The 26558-nt window shown below is 40.9% G+C and overlaps 1 protein-coding gene across 3 annotated transcripts in view; it reads left to right on the forward strand.

Annotated features, from left to right (window-relative positions):
• The window catches only part of TANC1 (tetratricopeptide repeat, ankyrin repeat and coiled-coil containing 1), a 138566-nt gene that overhangs the window by 28009 nt on the left and 83999 nt on the right, over positions 1-26558 (forward strand). For all 3 annotated transcript variants that reach the window (XM_081870454.1, XM_081870453.1, XM_081870455.1), the window contains one exon: positions 21331-21412. In XM_081870454.1, the coding sequence (XP_081726580.1) occupies positions 21352-21412 (61 nt within the window). In that variant the 5' untranslated portion in view covers positions 21331-21351. Of the gene's footprint in view, positions 1-21330; positions 21413-26558 lie in introns of those variants that run through there.

Below are 26558 nucleotides of genomic sequence, written 5' to 3' on the forward strand. Positions count from 1 at the left end.
GAAACTGCTCGCGCTAATGAAATTCCCTGTCGCAAAATGCTCCTAGGACAGTGGGAGTTTCGAACACTGGTTCTAGGCTAGAACTGTCAGTGGTGTAGTTGGAACAGGTGGGAATGCTTTCCTATCCCCTGTCATCCTGCTTCACAATAATTCTTTTGTAAAGCCAGAACTGAAGCAAAATTTAATGAACACAGTTACACACGTCGCACTTGATCGTAGCCAAAAGGCTGAGAAGGATGGTTTGCGCCACAAACTAGACCCAAAATGTGCTCCTTTACACTCCCTCCCTTATAGTTGCTTTTAACTGGTTGTCCTTGTTTCTTTCTTTTTAAGTATGTGTGATATAATCACCTTTTAATTACTAGTTTTTATCCCTTAACTGTTTTAAGTCTTATGTGTTCAGTTTATCCGTATGCTATCTCTTATGCTGGTTTGTGACCAAAATACAGTTTGTTTGTTTGTTTGTTGGGCCAGTTGCAAAAATTAAACCATGAAACCAGTCACAGAAAATTGTGTGCACTATGGCATCCACTATCATTTTAAAAACAAAATGGTTTTTCCAAACAGATAAAATGTGGTTGCGTATCTGCTGCCGTGTTAAAACTGCATCGTAAAGCATGAATATGTAAAAAAAAAAAAAAAAAAAAGGGACAAGTGGGCTGCTAAAGAACAAGAGTAGGTTGTTGAAACAGGTGGCTGGTATCGCCAAGAGCTTCTGTTTAAGCTTTTATCTTGGTGTTTACCAGAAACGCTGAATATCCCTGCACTGTTGTGATTTTTTTAAAAAACAGTAAGTGGGACTGTGGCATTAGACAGAAGAGTAAAAATTCAATGGGCTTTATGTGATTCAGATCAAGCAAGCCATAGTTCAGCCTGGTATGCCCATGTATTGAGCAAAGAAGTTAGAAACACAAGAAGTTTACAGATTAGTTTGTTGCTGTTCCTGGAAAGTGAACATTATGGTGCAGGCGGCGACCATTTTAGGCGCGTCCAATTGATGTGTGGCATGGGAAGAAGGTGGAACAGGGGTGTGGGGTGCCCTTTAATATGCTCCGCTGATGCGTGTGGGGGCCAGAAACAGAGCTCCCAGGCAAAATGGTCATCGCCTGTATAAAGTTTCTCCCCCACCATTTCGCCATGTTAAGATTTCAGTAAAGACATGTTAGGATTTGAATTAAACGTTTAAGGCAAACAGGTTTGTCATTTATTAAAACCCCAATTGAGAAAACGTCAAGGCAAAGAATACTAAAATATTATAGGTCAAAATACTCCACCTAGGTTTTGTGGTCCGTGCTATATTAAATCATTTATTTTAAACTCTAAATATATTTTGTTCTTTCTCCTTTTCACATTTTAGAAGAGGAGGTTCATTGTGTAACAAAATGCTCAGGAATGCAGTATCTTCACCATCTTGGCCTTGGGAACTGATCTAGTGCACACGCCTTTGGTCAAAAATATCATGCTCAACTGTTGAATTTTTCTTGTTTAAAAGTAGCTTAACTAGGCTATATAAAGCTGAATCATTTAATTTGACTTATTGCAAGTCTGCAGTTTCAGTCACAGCTTGCAAAAGTTTATGAAAGATTATTTATGCCTCCTTGATGGCTAGTTAGTTGGAGATAGTTTTTCTGATTAGGGGCATTTCTTATTAGTTTGGAGCCCATGGCAAATCTTTTTATTAACTATCCTTCATCGCTTAGAGAAAGTAATTTTGTTCACGTGTTCACGCTATCTTTCTGGCTAATTTACTCTTTGAGTTGAGAAACAATATGGCATTTGTTTATGAAGATCTCTCATTTAAAGGGTTGTGGTAGGTCTCTGTAAGGTCTATGTAAGTGGTTTTTGGTCAAATTTTCTTTGATTTAATGCTCCAATTGCGCTTGAAGTTCTGTTTTCTCAAAGGAATCAAGTATACCCCCATATCTATAATGCAAGCCAGGTGTAGGAGTTTGGAATCTGTTCTGTGCCAGCATGTTAGAAAACTAATTTTGGATCTTGGATAAGCTTATCAACCATCCTTGTGTAGAGACAGGAATGGATAAAAGTCTGGTATGCTCCTTGGTAGTGATACATTTAAAATTAATGAATGACTTGATTAAATGGTGGGTTAATCTATACATTTGATGTGTTCTGTCATCTTCCTAGGTTATTTTAATATTTCCCTCCTTTAAAAGTCTGTTCAAGAAATAAATCACCCTTTCCCCCCTTGTTTTGAAGTAGTGTGATCTGTTTGAATGCGTACTCACTGCGGTCAGTCCAAGCATACATTTCCTTCTCCAGGCCCAAGTACAGAAAAACAGTGAAAATTCTGAAACCTTAGAAGCTGTCAGTCATAACCTGCTGATGTACTTTTACCTGTGATGTCAGTAGGATACATACACTTACCATTCCCTATGGGAACTTTCATACTTTTATATAATGTCAAGGATAGATATATAAATGGATATTCATTTTAATGCTTTTTATTTTCTTTAAATAAATGAGCAGCCTGCCTGAAGCCTTACTGATGGATGAACAAGTGTTCAGTTTGTTGCTACATACATCTGTTATTCAATTGTTAAGCCAGAAAGAAGCTGGCTTTCAGATTTTCTCCGCCCCCCCCCCAACATTATCTGAGTTGGCATCACTCAGAGAGGCCTACTGTGATTTCTTCCTTTTTATTATTTCTGCCTTAACTGTAAGTTGGCCTATATTTTGCAACCTTCCCTTAATAAAGACTTTGCAAAACTCTGAAAAGTGACATTCATTTTAATACCTTCAATCTGAACTTGTTTTCAGGGAAAAGATAATATGGGGGGAAAATGTACAGAACATAGAGATCCCTTTTAAAAAGAGCTGCATCACTTCAACTTTTTTTTTCATATCTTTAAATCTCTTTCCCATTTAATGCAAAATCCATAACAATTCTAAATCAGCACCTGCTCTCCAGTTGTGTTCTGTCTTGCCATTTTCCCCTTATTGACCTAATATGCTCAAATAGAGAACAATGTGGTGAGCTAGTCTTAGCATAATCACATTTCAAGGTGCTCTAAAATCTCCATACACATTATATCCTAATGGTAGCAGCTTTTCTCTTGAATACTTCTTGCTCCATAATCACTAGGTCTAGTAGATCCTCTCAAATTTCAATATATGGAGAGTTTATTGTTACACTATTGTAGTATAAGTTGCTTGGCCATCAATTTGTTATTACTTTAAAATAGATTTTTATTTTTTATATACATGGTGGCTTTTTAAAGTCCAATAATGTTGATGTGTTGGGGTCTTATGGTGCTCAGATAATACAGGTTATGTGAAGAGTTTTTCAAAAGTATTGAATTTCATCATCTCAGACTTACTAGATCTTCTGCACACAACTCTTCCCTTTCCACCATGAAATCTCACTGTATATAAGTCTGCATGTTGGATCTTGCCCTACTTCCTAAAACCCTGTATTCTCATGCCATTTCATCTCTAGCTTGACTGAAGCTGCAGCAGTCAAGACTTAGAAGCCATTTTTCAATTTTAGCGGTGCCATTGGGATTACGTGCAACACAGGAGAAGTCCTAAATCTTAGTTGTTAGTGGATCTGTTACCAGTGAGTTGTCTGTCCATTAATACAGTAAAACTCTAAACAATGCAGATCAAAGAAATATCAGTATTGGGGTGTAGAGGCAAACTTATTATAGAATTATATGCCTGCTATGTTTTGAGCTACATACAACTCTTCACTGGGTAAAATTGAAGGACATAAGCTGTCTTGTTCATCTCAAAAGTGCATTATTATTATTATTATTGTTGTTATTGTTATTATTACAGTCGTACCTTGGAAGTCAAAAGGAATCTATTCCAGAAGTCTGTTTGACTTCCAAATCACAGCTTTTGATTGGCTGCAGGAGCCAATCTGAAGCCACGGAAGCCCCGTCAGATGTCTGGCTTCCAAAAGAATGTTCGAAAACTGGAGCAGTCACTTCCGGGTTTTGAACATTTGGGAGCCAAAACGTCTGAGTTCCAGGGTGTTCGACAACCGAGGTACGACTGTATTATTATTATTTTAATGCAAATTAAAAACCAAATATAAACAGATAAATTATTCTGCAGCTATATTCCAGTCTTAGGCATCCCGAGCCTGTAACTGTTATAGGTCTAATACCAAGACCTAATGTTATAGGTCTAATACCAAGACATTATGGCTTATTGTGGTATATTTAATAAACAAAATAATAAATATATAATAGAGGTTTATATTCGTAGATATTTATTTATTCTTTAAAATAATAAATACATAGATAAATGATTTAATTAACACAATACTAAATACTGTGAGTGAGCAGCATGCTAGTGCCTGTTTTGCTCTTCCCTTGGCACGAGGGATAAATAAATCAGGAAGCCCTGGCTTTCTGTTACTTTCAAACTGGTGACCATGTTCTGTCCCTTTCTTTGACAAGCCATAGTCAGCAAGCTGAGAACAAACCATGGCTTCAAGTTGGGCTAGCAATGGAGAGCCAAGATATCCTGGTTTGTTTAGGCAGCTCATGGTGAGGAAGGAGCAAAGTGGAGGCAATTTGGGAACATGCACCAGAACTTTCTTGTTATTCACAATCACTCATGAAAAAGCCAGAATGTTTATTGTTATCTGTCTGTAGTTTCTTTCTTCTGGTGCTTTTTCTCCATTAATGTCTGGGGAAAGCTGCACTGTGCCACAGTTCTGAAGTGGCTTTTTAATAGATGTACTGTGTTCTTTTTTTCCTGATTTAAATGCCAGATTTTCAACTTCTGAATCTTTATACCTTTGTTGTTGAGAATACCACAAACATCTAGCAATTTGTATGATGGCCTTGTACGTCTTGATCAGAGAGAAGTATTGAATCCAGAGAGAGTCCATTTAAAGCTCAAAGTAGCTTTTGGAGTAGTTTTAGAGATATTTTTGTAAGCGGAGGATGGGTTAAGTGGAATGTGCATTCCAGTCTAAAGCAAATAGTTTCTCTTGTCTGTCCATGGAGTTATCTTTCTGCTTCTACTAGCAGTGTGGTGGTGTAGGGTGATGGAAGGAATAAAAAATGTTCTTTTCATGTACGTCTCCATTAAGATTATTTTTTAAATTAAATTTTTTTTAAATATATACTGTGTATGGGTTCCTTGCTCTTTCCTGTATCTACAGCATGTCCCACTTTTTACAGTAAATGCTGTGTCTAGACAAGCTAGCAAGAGCATCATTCTTCTAATAAATTTTTCATGTAGGAGCCCTCTATGTAATCAGGTAATAGACAATAAAAGGAAAAGCCTTTTTTATTGTGGTGTTGATGCAAAAGAGAGGAATGAGCACGATAAAAATCCAACTCTTTAAATGGATTATTATGTATTAAATGGAAAATGTAGTCTGTAACTGGTAGATTCCATTGGGTTGACCATGTTTAATCTGTTGCATCAAAAAACCCCTGCAGAATACCGCGGCACCTTTTTTAAGATTAACAGAAAGCACAAACTTTTGTGGAGTAGAACCCACTTCTTCAGCCCACATGTGTTTTGCATAGAAATATTGCAGACCTCCTGTATCAAGGTCTCTTCGCTCCATTGTTACCCACTTTTGACACACATTTTTCTGTACAGTACTTGTTTGTGAAAAATCTGCCATTCAAGGATAAAACTTCATGTATTTGTCAAATTTTATTATATATTAAATTTGTATACCGCCCTATACCTGCAGGTCTCGAAGAGGCTCACAGGACAAAATCATGATATAAAAACACAGAATACATCATCAAAATAAAAACAAGAACAACTGAATAACCCACCCCCCATATTTAAAAAGGGCATTGAATGTCAGTCAACCAAAGGCTTGGTTAAGGAGGCACTTTTTGCCTGGCGCCTAAAGGTTTAATGAAGGCACCAGGCAAGCCTCCCTGGGGAGAGCACTCCACAAATGGGGAGCCACTGCAGAAAAGGCCCGTTCTCGTGTCGCCACCCTTCGGATATCTCATGAAGAAGGCACATGAAGAAGGGTAGGTTCATATGGATGCAGGGAGTCCTTGAGGTATTGCAGCCCTGAGCTGTTTAAGGCTTTATAGGTCAAAATCAGCACTTTGAATTAGGCCCGAAAGCTAATTGGTAGCCAGTGCAGTTGGACCAGGATCAGTGTACAGTAGTACCCCACAAGACGAACGCCTCGGAAGACGAAAAACTCGCTAGACAAAGGAGTTTTTTGTTTTCTTAGCCGCTTCGCAAGACGCATTTCCCTATGGGCTTGCTTCGCAAAACGAAGCTTGCCCCGCAAGCTCCGGGGATAACGGGGAAGCGCAGCACGTCTTCCCCGTTGTCCCCGGACCTCTTTTGAAGCAAGGGGCGGCGGGGAGAAGATCGCTTCTCCCCGTTGCCAGCCCCGCAATCTCCGGGGACAGAGGGGAAGGCGCGCGCGCCTTCCCCTCTCTCCCCGGATCCCTTTTGAACCTTCTCCCCGCTGAACCTTCCCTTGCTTTAAAACAGGTCCGGGGACAGAGGGGAAGGCGTGCGGCGCTTCCCCTCTGTCCCCGGACAGTCTCCATAGGAACGCATTGATTGATTTTAAATGCATTCCTATAGGAAACCGTGCTTCGCAAGACGAAATACTCGCAAGAAGAAAAAACTTGTGGAACGAATTAATTTCGTCTTGCGAGGCACCACTGTAATATGCTCAAACCGTCTTGCCCCAGTGATGACTGTAGTCTGCTAAAGACTGTGACAATAAGTCTCTTAATTTGTAAAAGCACCCCCAGTTTCTTTGTTTTAATTTCATTTATGCCAAAGTATTCTTTTAGAGTCTTCTAAAAGTTACTGATACTATTCAATTTCTTACCCTGTTACTTACTGGGAATAAATGGGAGTGGATTCCTAAAAATATGAAAAGGAAAAGAAACACCAAACGCCTCTCTTACCTCCCATTATTTTGCCAAGAGGAACTGAACACATTTTCCTAAGAGTGCACCAAATTCAAGTAGGTCATATAAAGCATTCCTTTGGTTTCTGTCCACCATCCGTAGAACTCCTAAACCAAAACCCAAACCAGGACATTTTGTGCAAGCAGTACAAGGTATTTATAATATGGTCTTAACTGTTAGAGGCTGGGGCATAGGAATGAGGTTTCTAATGTTGATACACTTGCCAGCTTTATCACTGATGCTTCCACAACTTTTAAATTCACTGCCGGCTAATTCAACTATGTAAATAATTTGTGTTTTGTTTTTGTTTTTAAAATAATCATTCAGTTCATTGCTATCATATTGGGAGTAGGAGTAGGCTGTAATTTTGTGTTTGGACTAATCATTTTCAGCATTGTGCTGGATTAATGTATTACCTAACCATAATCCTTTAAGGAAATGACCAGTCTGTAAAGCAGTCTCTGTAGGGTTTTGGTGTTTTGAGTGCTGTTGAGTTGAAGGAAAGATTGAACTAATCTGTGGGTGCTGAGTAGAGCAAAACATGCCTGTGTAACAAGATCATTTGAAAAGATTTGCTATTTAGCTGACCTTTTTTCAGTATCGGGATCCCCCATAATTTGCAAGTCTGTTATTAGTGGCTAGTACTTTGGTACCGTAACCCTGTAATCTGCTGGTTGCTTTCTTTCTTCAAAATATTGCCACACCAACTACGAGGGTGGAACCATGCTTTTAACTTTGAAAATGAGTACTGTTTTACCGCAAATTGAGAGCATTTTAAGTTCTGCCTCGTGTCCTAGAAACGATGCCTAAATACATCTGAATGCCATTTCTGTTATCTTCCTTCTGCCAAAAACCTATCTTGGAGAAATGCAGCTTTTTAAAGAGGTGTCTGAGGTTTGATGCCCAAAATCACTTGTGGAGAAAATATTTATTTGAAATATTGATAGGCCTCCTTTTATGAGTCAAAGTCACCTGAGGCAGCTTACACAATATATAACACATAAAAACACATAACACATAAAATAATAATAATAACAACAATAACAATAATAATAATGTATCCAGCCCTGAAGTTCAGCAAGAGGCAATAGTCCAAAGGCTAGGTGTTAGGCCTCAGAGCTCCAGGCAGCTTGTCCATGTCCCCAGGCAACATAAGCTGAAAGATACCCATTACAATTAGGCCTGAACTGGTCCTGTCCATCTGTCACAACGATGTCATACATGCTGCTGTAGATATCTTCAAAATGTCTTGACATACTGGTCATGATGCCCTTTTAAGGGTCCAGTGTATTGCAGGATCAGGTCCAAGAAAAGCTTCACCACCTGGAAAAAGTGCTATATCATGATATTGGGCAAACACAATGGTGATGGAGAAATATGATCTCTCTCTGCTGCCGCCGCTACCACAGAATAAGACAGAAGCTGGATTCTTAACTGTGTTAGGTCATATTTATTGCAAATCACTAGCCATTTCTGCTTTCATCACTATCAGCTCCTCTGAATACAGTGGTACCTCGGGTTAAGTACTTAATTCATTCCGGAGGTCCATTCTTAACCTGAAACTGTTCTTAACCTGAAGCACCACTTTAGCTAATGGGGCCTCCCACTGCTGCCGCCTCCACCGGAGCATAATTTCTGTTCTCATCCTGAAGCAATGTTCTTAATCCGAGGTAATATTTCTGGATTAGCGGAGTATGTAACCTGAAGTGTAGGTAACCTGAAGCGTAGGTAACCCGAGGTACCTTTCCAACTCTGGCTCCGGCCTGGTGGAACGCTCTGCCTCATGAGACCAGGGCCCTACAGGATCTGATTTATTTCCGCAGGGCCTGTAAGACAGAGTTGCTCCGCCTGGCTTTTGGCTTGGAGCCAATTTGATTCCCTCCCTCCCTCTCTTTCTTTTTTCTTTTCCTTCTCCTCCTGCGATGAGGCTACATTTTAATATTTTAATGTTCCATTATTTTAATGTTGTATTTTATTTTTGTTTTTAAGTTGTAATCATTCATCTTGTTTTTATTATTGCTTGTAAGCCGCTCTGAGCCCGGCCTTGGCTGGGGAGGGCGGGGTATAAATAAAAATTATTATTATTATTATTATTATTATTATTAAGAAGCTGATGTGACTCTGTGACTAGGTTGAGGGTGTTTGGGAGCAATTGTTTGAGCCCTTAATAGTGCCTGATAGAAGAAAGAACAAAAGACAGTAATAACAAGACAGAAAAATCTATAAACAAAATCTGTAGTAAAATTTAGAAACTGGAATATGACCCACTTAGTGGAACTCCTTCACTTCTAGTTTAGGCAAGAGCAAAGCTTGAATGGATTGTTACTATATTGGACCTCTACTATATTAAGTGTAGAATAAAGCTGCTTAACATGGTGTTGCATTTCAGAAAGTGATGCTGTTTTTAGATAACAATTTGTTGAAATGTGCCTAACCGGTTCAACCACTTTTTTTGGCCAAGTTAAATATTCTCTTGTCTGTCCCGTGATTTTATGTTGTGTAATATGAAAGATGCAAGCCCTGCTAGGAAGAAATAGCTTTGACATGAATTACGACTTATTTTTAGTATCTGCTATTACAGAAATTGCGAATACTGAGAACAATTTCAAAAGAGCTAATCTGTGAACCCATTGAAAAAACTATGTAAGAATGTTTTCCAACACACAACCACTTAGAACAATTTTAGTTTACATATAATAGACCTGCAAAGACTGTCAATTAATCCTATAAACATTTGTCGTGTAAATCGGAAATAGCATTTATACAGTATCTTTTCTGAAGAATAGTGTGTGTTTTGTTCCTTTTGCAACCTAGTCACACTTTGAACTCATATCCTTGTTGTTGTTTATTGAATTTATATACCGCCCTATACCTGGAGGTCTCAGGGTGGTTCACATATGAAAACGTAATATTGATGCCTTGTGTTTCATTTAGCATTGAACCAAATTTGGATTTATATCTGCCCATTTATTGGGACTGTCAGCTCTGGCAATACAGTGGTACCTCGGGTTACATACTCTTCAGGTTACAGACTCCGCTAACCGAGAAATATTAACTTGGGTTAAGAACTTTGCTTCAGGATGAGAACAGAAATCGTGCAGCAGCGGCAGCAGGAGGTCCCATTAGCTAAAGTAGTGCTTCAGGTTAAGAACAGTTTCAGGTTAAGAACAGACCTGCAGAGGGGGGGCCACTAGGGGGCGCATCAGAAGATGGCTGACAATAACATCTCTCCAACCCACACGAGGTAATTTGGAGGCTGTGATGGGAGTAAATAGCCTCCCTACCCGCCCCCGCCCCCAGGATTGTGGGGTGGGACTGCCCTTGCCTGCTGTGCCATATACCACCCCCGAATTTGTGGGGATGGGGGCACTAGGCACAATGCCCTCCTGTGGGATTTCGGCGCTCCTGGATGCCGTCTCTGATCCGCGCCACTAGCTGCAAGAACTTCAAAAGAAACAATTTGGATGAAGCGAATGCACATATTTCAAGGAAGAAGGGGGAGTAAAGACTGCTAACAGAAGAGATCTCTGATAAAACAAGAAGAGTCGAAGGAGCAAGTATAAATCACGAGAAGATACGCCAAGCAGTGGCGTAGCGTGGGGGGTGCGGGGGGGGGGCCGGCCGCACCGGCCGCAACATCTTGGGGGGGGCGCTCGCACTCGCAGCTCTCTGCCCCTACCTGGCTCACTCTCTCTCTCTCACTGCTGTGCTGGCTGTGCGAATCCGATCCGAGCCGCCGGGTCGCAGCCCACTGTGGAGGGGGGGTGCCAGGCGTGCGGGTTAGGGGACGCAAATTACTTGCCTTGCCCCGGGTGCTGACAACCCATGCTATACCACTGACGCCAAGACTCGGTATGGCAAAGGGACTGATGGGGGAGGGGGAAAAAACCTTACTTTCTTTCTTATATGTGATTAAACAAGACCCCCCCCCCAAGCCAGAAATGTCATTTTAAGGACTTAAGCTGTTGATTCAAGGCTGTGTGGAGATAAACTTTCGAACCAAAGCATGTTTTGAGAAGACTGTGGAATGTATAAGGGCTTTGGAATGACGCAGTTAAAAGTGCCATCGCCATATTGGGAAATTCTGTCGGAGGACTTAAGTCTGAGAGGAGAAATAGAGAAATAGAGCTGTTTTTATATTGTGGGTGAAACTCCTCAGTGGGACTTAAGAACGACAGTTCTGTAATTAATGATAGAAAGAGCGCTGTTATCTATGAAGGCGATGATATATGGAAACCATCTCGATTTGAGGATTGGAAGAACAGAAAAATTCACACAGGATTATTATTGGTGTTTATCGGCTTAAGGAGACTATCAGAAGAGATCATAAAGAAAAAAGAAAATATATGAACAAGAGGTGATGTGGAAACAGCAAGATAAGACTGGATAGAATTATGAACTTTGTTTGGACTGATTTGGACATTAACGCAGTAGCAAGAAGATGATCAGAATCCCCCTTCGGATCTTGAAATATGGGTCCCCTCAACAAAATTTAAAATTCGGCTTTGTAATTGGAATTTATGTCATGTGATTTGAATTTGATTTGATTGGCCGGTTAATAAAAATTATATATATAAAAAAAGAACAGACCTGCAGAATGAAGTAAGTACTTAACCCGAGGTACCACTGTAATTAAATTGTTTGGGTGTGGTGGCGAAGGGTCTGGAGCAACAATATTGCCCGTCTGCTTTGGTGGAGCTATTCTTAGTGTTGTTCTTCTTCCTAAAATTCCCCCAGAGAGTTTTGAACAGTGCAATAGGCAACATACAATATGTTGATAAACCTGAGAATTCAGCTTGAAACAAACAACCTATGATTGAATGTTGACTTTTCTAGCAGATTTTTATCTTCAGTAGATCATCGCTCTTGCTATACTATTTCAAAATTGCTGCTTCGGGCGTATATCTACTGTGGGAACGATGTGCTGGAAAGTGAAATAATATATTTCACTCTTAACACCTGCTCAGTAATGAGACAGATTCCATATGAAGCTTACTCCTCAGGCAGTCTTAGAAAGCCTTGGCAGGCACTCTGTAGCCATCAACCAGCATATGATAAAGGCCTTGCTGGGTTCTGATTATGATAATGATAATAGTTTATTAAACCAGGCCAGTGTTGTACCTACAACTCCCATCAATCCCAGCCAGCATGGCCGATGGTTGGGGATGATGAGAATTGTAGCCTAGAAAATTAAAAAAACATAAATCTGGACAGCCCATCATTGACTACCATTTAAATAAACCCATTACTTGTTGCAAACCTTCCCAAATTAGCCTTCTTTGAAAACTGGTGGGTGGCTTATATATCTGAGCTTTCATAAGTTAAAAACTTAATACCATTTACATAGCAAACTTTTTCATTTTATGCTGTCCCTCCCTTTTTCATGTGCATTACCGCTTTTCCATTTCCTTTAAAGCAGGTTTATTTAACCTTTTCAGATCCAGGACCAACTTCTAACCTAAACATACAACCAAGTGCTTAATCTTTTTACTTAACAGGGGTCAGCAAACTTTTTCAGCAGGGGGCTGGTCCACTGTCCCTCAGACCTTGTGGGGGGCTGGACTATATTTTGGAGAGGGGGGAAACGAATGAATTCCTATGCCCCACAAATAACCCAGAAATGCATTTTAAATAAAAGGACACATTCTACTCATATAAAAACACACTGCTTCCCGGACTGTCTCCGGGTCAGATTTAAAAGGCGATTGGGCCGGATCTGGCCCCTGGGCCTTAGTTTGCCTACCGATGTTTTACTGTATATTTGCATGGTGGTGGTAGTACCTTTGACCCACCTTGGGTGCTGAACTACCAGTTGAAGGCCACTGCTTTGACATTTGCAATAAAGTCCTCTGCACTTTTTTTTTTTTTGCTTTGCTGATCCCCCCCCCCCGCCCCGCTTGCACTTTCTTTTCAGAATAAATCAAGAGAAGGGTGGGAAGGTCATGTATCCACATGCAAACTACATATACATTATTAATTTTAAATGGGAGTATTCAGGGCTCCCCCCCCCCCAGACGGAACTTACCAGAACGCATTTCTCACACCTCTCAAGTGGGTTCTGGAACCTCTCAGGCGTTCATGGTGAATTCTGGAACCTCTTTGTCTAGAGAAATAGCTCTGGGAGTACTGATTATGTGCTTTCTTATTTTGTAAAGGGGCTGGTTTCCAACTTGCTCCCCCCCCCCCACTCCTCCAGCAGCCACGAGACTTTAAAAAAATGTAGGTTCTCAACATTACCCTGATGAAGCATCATTCTGATTTTAATTAAAGACCATTCATTGGCAGATGATGTTCAGCTGGAGTCACAGTGTAATGGGGAGGGTAGATGCCATGACTGGCTGCTGCAGAGAAAGATGCAGGAGATGCCCAGATGGGGTAGAAAAGTTCTGCCAAAGGAGTATTTGGCCAGTTGTTTGAAAAGGCAACATGTGTGGCACAGAGTAAGGAGGATTTCAGAAGTATGTAACACAGTTTTACGGATGCTCCCTCTTTGTTATTGTATACTTTCCCAGGGCTTCACTAGACTTTCCCTATTTGGGGTTTTGTTTTTGTTTTTTTAAAAAAATGGTTTGATAAGCCGCAAGACGGCTGTCTTGTAGGGGGTGCAGACTTTTTTTTAAAAAAGAAAAAAGCAGGGGTTTTTTTGTTTTGTTTTGTTTTTTGTTTTTTTACTTTCCCCCCTCTGTTTCTCCCAGTGGAGTGTAAAACTGCTGCTTTTCTGGGGTTAGTATGAATGTTTAATGTTTAACTGCTGTTTTGGCCTGTTGCCAGTTTTCTCTTGATAAAGGCAATGTGAAAAGAGGCCAGTGGCAGCAGCAGCAGCTCTTCCCAGATCTTTTGAGAACATGAATAAAATATAATGGTCACTCCTTTGCCCGAAATATTGCTGCTGTTGAATTTCAAAGGGCTGGAGCAAATAGGGATACAAGAGAGGACATTACAATATTAAAAATTGCAATTGTCCAAAGGGTATAGGAAGGGAAAGGTTTTCCAAATCTGCTACTGCCCAGCCTCCTTAATTCTTTTATGCTTGTCTATTGAAAAAGAGCACATTGAGGGGGGTGGGCCTGCAGTCTCCCATTTCTCTCTCTCTCTCTCTCTCTCTCTCTCTCTCTCTCTCTCACACACACACACACACACACACACACACACACACGGACAAGATGTATGCACACACCCACACATAGGCATGCACAAACACTGGCCTGTAAAGATACATACGTATACCCACTTTGCATTTTGCACTAGCATACATAGGACTGGAAAAGGGGATTGGATAGAGTGAGGACTTCCCTTTACTCCCCACATATCCACACATGCATGTTCAAATGGGAAACATTGATTAATCAGTTTGTCAGTGGTAGAATATAGTCTTAAATCTGCTAAACCCAGTCTGGTTTGCCAAGTGATAAGTGATATCTAGGCAGGCATCCAATAAGCGGTTTGATCTGGCGACAGATAGAGACCTACTCCTAACCCAGCAGTTTATCTAGCGAGTTTTCCTTATTATTATTTTTTATAAAATAGAGCTGCAATGATGGTTGGGTGTTTATTTTAAAAAGACAGCTTGAGAGAGACTGCCACCTTATTTGATCAATTATAAACATTTATAGATTTGCTAAAACACCTATAAACAAGACTCTCTGAAGAAGTATATATATACGTATGAGCAGAAGAGCCTCTCCTTTCTCTCTGTGTTAATTTTCTATTCAAAAGCATTCTTTTTCTGATACTTCTTTGCAGTGAAGTATGTGTGCGTGCACACATGTAAATTGGAAATATTGTAATGCTGTATATATGTATGGGGGTAATATGATTAAAGATGAATGCCTTTGTCTCCATCTTCCTTTGTGACAGCATAGTCCCGCGATTTTACAGTGCACAGATAACTTGCAGAAGTCCCTATTTTGATCAAGAGAGATAAATACTGGTTGCTAATATAAGTGCACTTGTAACTATGCTTGCCCTCATTATCCCATTTTGGAGTTAACTATGGAGCCTTTGGCAATAGGTGAAGCACATACAGGCCTAATTCAGGTGATAGGAACTTAATCCTCCAAATAATGGTTTGGAGGCTCAAGAATGTACCATGAGCTTGTACTCCCATCTTCCCCTCTCGTGTTGGTTGCTTTTTATTTGCCACAGCAATTCAGATAGACAAACTATGGTCAGTGCCATTTTCTAGAAGTCCTAATCATAGTTTGCCTATTTGGATGTCAAGTTGAACCACAACTAGGTAAAACCAAGGCCTGGAGGGAAAAGAGGGGACCCCTCATAAGGTAACTTGCAATGGCCAATAGTTGTGAAATGCTTTGAGGGACTTCCTCCTTTTGTGGTGTATGCCTGATATATCCGCAGCTAGCACAACCGTGGCTCATCGGCTGGTGGATGCAGCATGTCTCTGGTCCCTGCTTATATTTGGTGATAAGGTTGCTTGTGATTGCTGCTGTTTGAGAACTGAAGCATGAGATTGAAGTGCCAAGGATATCTCAGTAGGAGAAATTGTTTCAAACTGAGTGAGAGTGCAAAGGAGTTTGGGGAAATACAGTTCTTTTTTGTGGTGTTAAGGACACTTACTTATTCAAGAAAAAGTCTAAGCCTATAGATACAGCAGTAAAATATACAAAACATACTATTAATATAGTTAAGCTCTAGGGAGCAGTTAGCTATGGGGGGGGGAGAGGAAACTTTCAGTGGTGGTAGTGAGTGATGATGGTGGGGGAATAGTTTGGTACAGTGAAACCTTGGTTGTCGAACGTAATCCTTTCCAGAAGACCGTTTGACTTCCGAAACGTTCAACAATCGAGGTTCCACTGTACTAAGAATTTGGAGTACAGTGGTACCTCGGGTTACGTACGCTTCAGGTTACATATGCTTCAGGTTACACACTCCGCTAACCTAGAAATAGTGCTTCAGGTTAAGAACTTTGCTTCAGGATAAGAACAGAAATTGTGCTCCGGCGGCGCAGTGGCAGCAGGAGGCCCCATTAGCTAAAGTGGTGCTTCAGGTTAAGAACAGTTTCAGGTTAAGTACGGACCTCCAGAACGAATTAAGTACTTAACCCGAGGTACCACTGTATATAAGCTATTTGAAATGAGGGCAGCTTTGCCCTAGTTGGAACACTTCTAAGGTTTGGCATTTCTGAAGGAGACAGTTCTCTTCCTAACAGCAAGGACTGTTGCAAGGCAGTCTTCACCAACCTGTTCCCCTCCAAATGTTGTTGAATTACAACTCTCATCAGCCCCAGCCAGCACACTGGGTTGGCAGGAGTATAATTTTTCACAGCAGGAAAACGAACGATAGAAGTGAAACCTGGAGAGGAAAAGAGGGGCTTGGGTTGAGAGACCATTTTAAATGTTCAGAGCACCCATAAGTACACCCCTGCTTTCTAATTTAACTTTTAGCTTCTGCCTAGCATAATTTTACACTCCTTTAAAAAACACGAAAATATATATTATGATATGCATTTTGAAACGGTGGTGTTACTATCCTATTGTTTATATTAAACTCTCTCTATATATATTTGCTCTCCCTCCAAGTTTTCTTTATTTGGGCATCTTCTTTTTTCAGTGCTTCGCTCTGAGCTGTCATCTGCTATTTCAAAGTCACCTTCCAAGTGTGCACACTGCATAGAATACCAATTAATTATTCACCACATGTCCTGATCTCACAGCAGATCAGTTAATATTTCCATGCTAAACTATAAATCACTGCCCCATTCAGTTCCAAAATATCCTTACTGTAGAGATGCTATATATTGCCAAAGATTTTTCTATCAATAGAGCACATCCATCATGCCCATAATTTTGGACCTGTGGTAAATTAATAGTAAAAGGAAAGATGGGAAATAATATCCTGTGTGTGCATTTTAAAGGGCTGCTGATACGGTACATGATATATCATTACAGATCCAGTTGGTTTGCTCCTTCTGCTTCAATTTTTCCAGACATTAGGACATGCCCTCTTGGCATCCCATTTCTTTTCAGATATGATTATTGGAAGTTTTGATGTTCATAAAGTCTCTTTATTGCTTTATGCTTTGCCGTTGCTCCTCTCCTTTCTATCAGTAGCATTGGAAGACTAAAAGCTAACCTGTAGGCCATCTTTAATCTTCCCTTTTTCTTCCAGCCTGATTCATAACCCAAGAACAACCATAAGTCTTTCATTTTGCTTTTCTGTATACCATGTAATTCATTGGCAAGACCCTGTGCTTTTGACTGTACCAATTGCATACTAATAGTTTCCATCTATCATCTCTCTCTCTCTCTCTCTCTCTCTCTATCTATCTCTCTCTATCATCTATCTATCTATCTATCTATCTATCTATCTATCTATCTATCATCCATCTATCTATCATCTATCTATCTATCTATCTATCTATCTATCTATCTACCGTATTTTTCGCCCTATAAGGTGCACCGGCCCATAGGACGCACCTAGTTTTCAGGGGGGGGGGAATCAAGGAAAAAATATGATTCCCCCCCACCCCACAGCTCTGGGAGCAGCGGACAGGCTGCACACAGCCTGTGCGCTACTCCAAGACCTTCTTCCTGCTTTTGCGGGAGGTGGCGGAATTCCCCTTGGGCACCGCACTGCTTCCCCCCCCCCCAGCCTCAAAGCCGGGTAGGAGAGTAGCGGGAAGGCGTCGCGCGCTTTCCCCTGCCCCCCGATCCTCTGGGGCTGGCGATGTGGAGAAGCACTGCTTTCCCCCACCGCCAGCCTCAAAGAGCAAACTCTTCTGGCTTCAGCAAAAGCAACGCGAAGCCTCCGGAGTGCAGGCTTCCTAGGCTTGGCGTTGCTATCGCTGAAGCCAAGGAGCCTGCATTCACCCCATAGGACGCACACACATTTCCCCTTCATTTTTGGAGGGGAAAAAGTGCGTCCTATAGGGCGAAAAATACGGTAATATATATATTGTTCCAGATTGTTACAGATTTTGGCTGAAACAAATTAGAACTGAACATCAGCAAGTCAACAGGAAAATGTTTTACAAGGCAATTGGCTGCAATTTGTGTAGGTTTCTGCATTATTTGCAGTTCTAAGGTCATCAGTCCAGCTATTTTTCCACAAAGCACAAAACTTCCCCTTGTTTACTTTTGGATGATTAAGGGCTTGCGGTCGCTCCCTTTCACTTCTGGTTTTCATGATGCAATGCTAAATCCATCTGGGAAGATTTACCCGGGATTTTTGCACAAGTCGCTGTTTTGGATGGTGCCACCCACACTGATCCTTCTAATCTCCAGTCTGCCATTTGAACTAGCAGGGAGTAACACTGGGACTGGTACAATTCACCTGATACCTGAAAAATCCTCTGGAAGCATGTGAAAAATTTGTAATGGAGGCGGGAGGCTCTATCAGCTCAAACCTGCAAATGCTGTTTGAGAGATGAAGGAAATCGTTAGGAGCAAATCTACTTTTCTGAGGGAGGACAGTGTACTGCCTTGGGTTCATATTGCACAGTGCAAAAGTAAAACTTAGGGCGCTTTTGCCTTTGCACATGATAATCCTTTCTAAATCTGCTCAGAAGTAAATCCTGTTGAATTCAGTAGGCTTACTGACTCCCAAGTAAATGAGGTTAGGATTGCAGGCTAAATGTTCTTTTGTACCTGGTAGACATCCTTAAAAAAACAAAAACACAGAATATGCATTTTGGCTGTTGTAGGGGTTGTATTCAGATTACAGATGTGGGAAAATGCAAAGACTGACTTAAAAGTGCTGTCTTGTGAAAAGGGCCTTGGGTTTCCCCCTAAAATTAGAACCATGCAGTCTCAAATGTTGTTCAAGAGCATGGAAAAGAGAACAATGGGGATTAAGAATGCAGTGTTTGCAAGAGGAAGTAGCAACAATGAAGGCTTCTAGTAGTTTTGGCTGGAATGTAAGAGATGTAAATCACAGCTGTCTCATGAACTTACAGTACTTGCACAGCTGTGGGACTTTGAAAACATCAAAGAAGCCTGCTGCTACTTTGGGCAGAGAACATATGCACTGCACTACATGGAACAATTTGGTCTTCTCTTGTAATTTAGAATTATAATATATATAATACGAGTGCTGCAAACATATAATTGTAAGACAAAAAGTACATTAATTAAGAATACTAAGGTTGGCAAACACCCATAAGAGGGTACATGCATATGCATTTTTAAAAGTTATCGCTGAGCTGCACAAGTAATGTTAGGATATTGTTTCTCTGTATTAACATCAGAAGTGTGACTTGGCCAATGTATAGGTGACTCCTGAGGCATAATGGAATGTATGTCCTTTTTCTACTCCTTTTGTTCACTGGCTTTTCTGGGCAACACATTGGTGGAATTCTTCTCTGGTAAATAACTAATGCCAGCCTAGTTGAGATTCAAGGTCAAGGTCTCTTCTTCTTACTAGACATCATTTCCACCCCCCAATATTTTCCCTATGAAGAAGAAGAAGAGTTTGGATTTGATGTCCCGCTTTATCACTACTCTAAGGAGTCTCAAAGCGGCTAACAATCTCCTTTCCCTTCCTCCCTCACAACAAACACTGTGAGGTGAGTGAGGCTGAGAGACTTCAGAGAAGTGGGACTAGCCCAAGGTCACCCAGCAGCTGCATGTGGAGGAGCGGGGAAGTGAACCCAGTTCACGAGTCTGTTGCTCTTAACCACTACACCACACTGGCAGCACAGCTTTAGCCATGTGCTGTCTTCTCTGTGTGGCAAAACAGTCTCGCCTCCCCGCATGTTGGTTTTACCCACTTTTAATATCTTGGCTTCAGAGAAAATTGATTATTTGAGTAACGATGGCATGGTTGCAGATTTTGTGCCCACCAGAAGTTGTGGCCTCCATCTTCCATTCGCCTCAGCCAGCACACTCTCTGTTCAGGGATGATGGAAACATCTAGAAGGCACCAGGTTGGCTACCATTGAATTATCCATCCTTCTTGTCCATGCAGTGAGGGGAACAGGGGGAGCCCCTGAGCTCAAAGTTCATTGCTAAGTTTCATCCATATGTTGACAATCCCAGAAGTTCCAAATACTGCCTGAAGAAGCCAAATTTAGGGGAGCACAAGAAACTTCCTGAAGCAGTGTGGCAATGTGGTGCCCTGCAGCCATTGTGGACTACAAATCTCATTATTCTTTACCATTGCCATGTTGACTGGGGCTGATGGGAGTTGTGATCCACAAGTTCTGCATAACACCACATTGTCTACCTCTGCACTATGGTATCCCCAAGGTGCAAGTTTTGCCATCCTGCGCATTCATTTTTTTGTTTTTTTGCAGCAATACTATGGATTTTGTGAATACTCATGAATGTAAGGCACTCATTTTATTAAACATGCTTAAGAGTGAAAGTTTTAATAAATGCTTGGACATTTTCGTTAAATCCCATGTCTTTCTACATTCTGAGAGGAGATAAGCACTCTTTATTTTGATGTCTTGAATAGCAACCTTGGTGTTGCTATTCACTCCACCCCAGGTCTAAAGACTTAGAGATATGAAGAATTTATACAGGACATGTAGCTAGGACAGGACCTTGTTAAAAGTCTGTAGGTTAGAGAAGTGTGAACACTCATAGCCCTGGCATAGTTGCTGCCCAAAGAAAAGTGAAATGTTGTAAATGAGGACAGGCTAAAGTGGATTGAAGGGGGAAGAAGTGAGCAAGGCAAGAGATTTGCAAAAGCTACATGGAAAAAATGGGCAGAACTTGGCTCAGTTGAGCTATGTAAAATACCACAGGCTTGGAAATGGCAGCTCTTAAGATTTCAAACAGGGAAGAAAGCATGTACTCACTTTAAAGCTCCAAATTTAAACAAAATAAGATTCCCAAGGTGTCAAAACTAGTTCAAAACCAGCCAGGGACCACTCCTATGCAGGACTTTCATTCAGATGATGCAAGTAGTTACATGTTTGGTAAGAATCTGGAATCATTTCCCCCCCTAAAGTATATATTTTTTAAAGTATCCTTACCTAATACAGGCTGCATTTTAGTCCTGTTTTTCACCAGGAGTTCTAAAACATACAAGCATTTTCTTTCAATCTTCCAGTGTCTCAAATCAGATTTCTTTCAATTTATGGTAGCTACTGTGGTGGTATAGCTTATCTCCCCCTCCTCTTGAACTCTGGTCAAAAACCAGACATGTTTGTGCCAGAGTGCCTAACGGTAACTTATCCAGGTTTAGCCTCGTAACCTTAATTATATGTGGAATGTAGAGAATGTTGTGTGCTGTTTTTCTTTATAACAGGACAGTAAACCCCTAGTCACTTGGTATTAAAACATTCCTTGCAGCTTCACTGTTTGGTTTTACTAATGCAACATGGTTGTGTAAAGTAAAAGTGATCCCATAACATGTTTTGAATTAATATTTTGTTATACAAGTTCATTTTGAATTCAAAAATTGCACACACTGGCATTGTGTCTGGGTGTATATGCACAGTCATTTAAAACTTTCTGTTTCCCTTCTTTAGGAAAAAAAGAACAGTGTTAAAATGTTAAAAGCCGTTTTGAAGAAAAGCAGAGATGGTGGAAAGGCAAACAAGAAGGAATCTGGTAGGTATATTTAAATGTTGGTGAGCTACTAATTTTAATTACTGTGTGATTCCAAAAATACCTGCAGGGTTGGATTGAGAAATGTTGGGCAGATCCACACCATACATTAAAGACATCCAATGCACATTCAAAGCATGTACCTACCCCCAAAGACTCAACTCATGGAAACTGTAGTTTCCCTGCACATAGCTACAGTTCCCAGCACCCATAACAAGCCAGAGTTCCCAGGATTCTTTGTGGGAAGCCATGTGTTTAAAATGTGTGTTGCGTGTGCTTTAAACATACGGTGTGGATCTGCCTACTGTCTGCTCCATTATAGCACTACTTACCTTCTGCTCCTCCCATTTCCTCAGTTTATGTCTTGGTTTCTACTTTAATGGATGATCCATTTGATGGTGGGAGATTGTTTCTGATCTCCACTTTATAAGTGTTACTGTGCCAGTAATGAACTCTGTTTAAGTGACTTACAGAAAGTAGAAGGGAGTGGTAGGAGAACAAATGCTCTCTTATATCTCAGGCTATACGTACCTTGCATATGATATAGCACTATGGTGACAGGATTCAGCTTCATAAGAATCGCCACTTCTATAATAAATGTAAAAATTGTCTCGATTTTACATCTGTGAAAGTAGGCTTGAATGTACATGCCCAGTAGGCTAGTTCACACCCCCCCATGACCAACGAGGATGAACTGCACCCAGCAGTTATTTATTTTTTGGGAAATAGATTTGATATCATTTTCAACAAACCCAAACGTGATACAAAAACTCTGTAGTGGTACACAGTCATACAATGGCACCAAGTTTCAAAGGAAAGAAATTACATTGCAGTTATTGTGTCATTCAGTGCTGCAGGATCAAGTCTTTGCATTATGTGCTCCCCCTCTTCTCCCTTCCTCTGCAGTGACTATGAGGGGGAGACTGGGCACATTTGCTTTCCATTTTTGATTAACTACAGCTGTGTGTTTCATCCATGTCTGACATACTCTGGTAATCTTAACCATTGTTTGTTTGAAACAAGCCAACCTCATGACCCATTATTTGAGAGGGGAAGGAGGTGTGTAAACCTGAGGTTTACTCCAGCTTTTTTCCATCACAAAGAACCATACTTCATCATAGCGCCCAAAGCCAGCTCCATGTTCACCAACATTGCAGGCAAAGAAGTATTTGCATTTATGGGAATTGGTTTCAGTGCTGTTTGTGGCTCCTTGCAGAAGCAGAAAAATTATGCACAATAGATTCATGTTTCCTTAATGTACACACTTTATAGACAGTACACAGAATTCAGGTTTGCTTAATAACAGCATTTGAGTTACTTTGCCACAGAATTTTGGCACCAGTGCAGATTGCAAAGCAACCTGATTATGTCTAAAATGTCAAATAACAATTAAGATAGGAAGTCCCATGATTATGAGTCATAGGGAGAGCTCTTCTGCAGGTTACAGAAAGCAGCACATGTGAAATGTTCAGCATAGACGAAATATTTGTGCAAGACCTTTCCAGGCAGAATATCTCTTAACATCAGATTTCAAGCTTTGGGAGTGTTAATGCTTTAAATTTTTGACAACTTTCCTAAGTTTCAAGGGATGCCAATAAACAAATGTGAGCAAATGTGTTGTAGCGGTTAGTGCATGGGTAGGCAAACTAAGGCCCAGGGGGCGGATCCGACCCAATTGCCTTCTAAATCCGGCCCGCGGATGGTCTGGGAATCAGCGTGTTTTTACATGAGTAGAATGTGTGCTTTTATTTAAAATGCATTTCTGGATTATTTGTAGCGCATAGGAATTTGTTCATTTTTATTTTCAAAATATAGTCCGGCCCCCCACAAGGTCTGAGGGACAGTGGACCGGCCCCCTGCTGAAAAAGTTTGCTGACCCCTGGGTTAGTGTGTCAGATTAGGGCGGGAGAGAATCCCACTCACTCATGAAACTCACAGGGAGTGAGAGCATGGGTCAATTTCTATATCTAACCTACCTCACAGAACTATTGTGAAGGTAAATGTGGTGCGTGGTTAGGAGTTGCTGAGCTGCTTGGAGGAAAAATGGGATAAAAATGTAATACATAATTCTCCTATGGTTCTAAAAGCCAAATCGTGTTTTACAGACAGATGCTTATAGAATGATACCATTCAAATTCAAATAGACTAAGAAAATTAGATGTAATATGAAAATACATTAATTTAATACTTAGATGCACAGGATGTCTTAGTTAAAGTTACTGTCCTTATCACTTAGCACAGGGATAGTGGGCATGCTGCCTTTAAGACTCCAGGACTGCTGGCTCCCATTAGCCCCACTCAGCATGACCAATCATGAGGGCACCACTGGAGCACTTCCATGTTGACTACCCCTGACTTATTAAATGACAGTATTAACCAAGAATGTATTAATTACCCCAGAAACAAGGCAAAAAATAACTGGACCACATATATCAAGGTCTAGCATTCAGCTGCGTTTTAAAGAAGTCCATAGAATTTATTGTCCAATGCTTGCCATGATCATTCCCCTTTAAACCACAGTAGCTGCTCATAATTTGCTTGGCAGCCACTCACAGCTGTCTCTGGGATCCTCACATGATTTAAAACAAAAAAATGAAAATGAACTGAACGGTGATGTCAATTTCTAATCTCATCGTGGCCTCCTGACCCTTATATGGGCGTAGGTCAAATATTACTTCCGCCCACTGTGGCTAAATGTGTTGTCAGAGCAGGTGTGTAACCTACGCCTTGCATTTCTCTCTGAGAGGGAGTAGCTCATCTAACCGACAAGTCTGAAGTTCATTTCGGAACATAAATCATTTTGTCTCTAATTTCCATCTTAGTTTTTAGCAAAGCGAGTTACAGTTGCTAAGGCTAGCTATTCTGAGAACCCTGAAATATCTTCCATAAGTAAGAGATTCCCCCTTTCTTAAACACGGTAATCTCATACTTGAATAAAATTGCCTAAGATCATGATACTGGTCTCATTAATAAAGTGGTTTACATAAGATCCGGTTTTTCAAACACAATGGTACCTCGGGTTAAGAACTTAATTCGTTCTGGAGGTCCGTTCTTAACCCGAAACCTAAGGTACCACTTTAGCTAATGGGGCCTCCCGCTGCCGCCACGCGATTTCTGTTCTCATCCTGAAGCAAAGTTCTTAACCTGAGGTACTATTTCTGGGTTAGCGGAGTCTGTAACCTGAAGCGTCTGTAACCTGAGGTACCACTGTAATTTAAATTATCAATTCTTAATTGTTACTTGGCTAATATTTATGGGATTTGCTAAATAATTACCAGACCACCAGACTTAACAGAATTTTATCATTTATCAGGGAGTTCCAAAAACTATTTTTAAAATGTCTTTTTAATTGGTAATCATGTCGTGCTTATTGCCATGTTATAAGCATGACGATTGTGGTGCTTCATTGATTTCAGGTGTAGTATGCACTCATGTCTATGGACCCAACTATTGTTGGAGTAGATACCCTAAAATAAATGGCAAACTCCACTTTTCCCTGCATTTACCAAAGGGGCAGCTGAAGACTGGTATCTCACTACATTGCCAGTTCCATTGCCTCTGGCTATCTGCAAAAAAATAAGGGTTTGGGGAGAGAAAATGAATGCTGTTTTTCTTGGAGATCATCGCTTGTTCTTAGCAAGTCCCTGAGCAAAACAGGAACCCAATCCACCCAAACCTCCTAAACAAAACTCCTCCTTGCTGTAGCTGTTTTTTTTTCAATAATGAGTACCAATGAGGAAGTAAAAGCATAGGTATTAGTGACAATTGCATCCTTAGAATAGAAAAGAGAGTGGATGAATTGCTGCCGAAATAGAATTTAATTAATAAATTTTAGTGGGAAATGAGTAGTCATGGGTAGGCAAACTAAGGCCCGGGGGCCAGATCCGGCCCAGTCGCCTTCTAAATCCAGCCCGGGAATCAGCGTGCTTTTATTTAAAATGCATCTCTGGGTTATTTGTGGGGCATAGGAATTCGTTCATTTCCCCCCCTCCAAAATATAGTCCGGCTCCCCACAAGGTCTGAGGGACAGTGGACCGGCCCCCTGCTGAAAAAGTTTGCTGACCCCTGAGTACAGTGGTTGTGGTTGGGAGAGGGTTTTAGATCAAATGGTGCAATGGCGTCTGTTGAACTGTTGGTAGTATAGCTGACTAAGAACAGATGTGTGCCTTTAACATATACACCTCAAGCGAGCTTTTGCCCTTCTGATCCATGGGATATGTTATGTACACTGGTACCTTGGTAGTCAAACAGCTTGGCTCCTAAACAAATCGGCTCCCAAACGCAACAAACCCAGAAGTGAGTGTTACGGTTTGCAAACCTATTTTGGAAGCCAAACGTCCAACGCCGCTTTTGTGGCTTCTGATTGAGTGCAGGAAGCTCCTGCAGCCAACCAGAAACCGTGCCTTGGTTTTCAAACGGTTTCAGGAGTCAAACAGACTCATGGAACGGATTAAGATAACCAAAGTACCACTGTATTTTGTTTTCTCATTTTATATTTTTATGTTGTAAGCTGCCAACAATTTTATGTTGTAAGCTATCTTTGGAAGAAAGACAGTCTATAAATTTAAATGATATACTAATAGTAATCATCATCATTATCATCATCTCTAAAGAAAAAAATATAATCCATGCAAGGGCTGCTATGGAGCTAGGCTGGAGAGTGACAGCTTATCACTGAGGAGGTAGAAAGGGAAATTTACCTTTGCCAGACAGAGTTAGGGTGGGGGAACAGGGAAGTCTATGAAAGTGTCAGCAATCATCTCTTGCATTAGCTGTTATTTTTCTACAGGCTCTTCCCTCATATATCTGTTGCCAGGCAGGCATCTGGGGGAGAGCATCACGACAAGCTAGGATTAAACCAGTTTGCAACTGCCAAACAACCAGTCAATGCAAACCAAGATTCACACATCAGCTTCAGACCATAGTTTCAGATCTTGGTGTGTTGGCCCCAAACAACCATAACCATAACTAAGACAGATTTGATGTACAGTGGTATCTCGGGTTACAAATGCTTCGGGTCACAAGCACTTCAGGTTACAGACTCCGCTAACCCGGAAGTAGTACCTCGGGTTAAGAACTTTACTTCAGGATGAGAACAGAAATTGTGTGGCAGCAGCGGGAAGCCCCATTAGCTAAATTGGTACCTTAA

The sequence above is a fragment of the Podarcis erhardii genome, assembly GCF_964252035.2.
Source record: "Podarcis erhardii genome assembly, chromosome: 1".
Classification (NCBI taxonomy): Eukaryota; Metazoa; Chordata; class Lepidosauria; order Squamata; family Lacertidae; genus Podarcis; species Podarcis erhardii.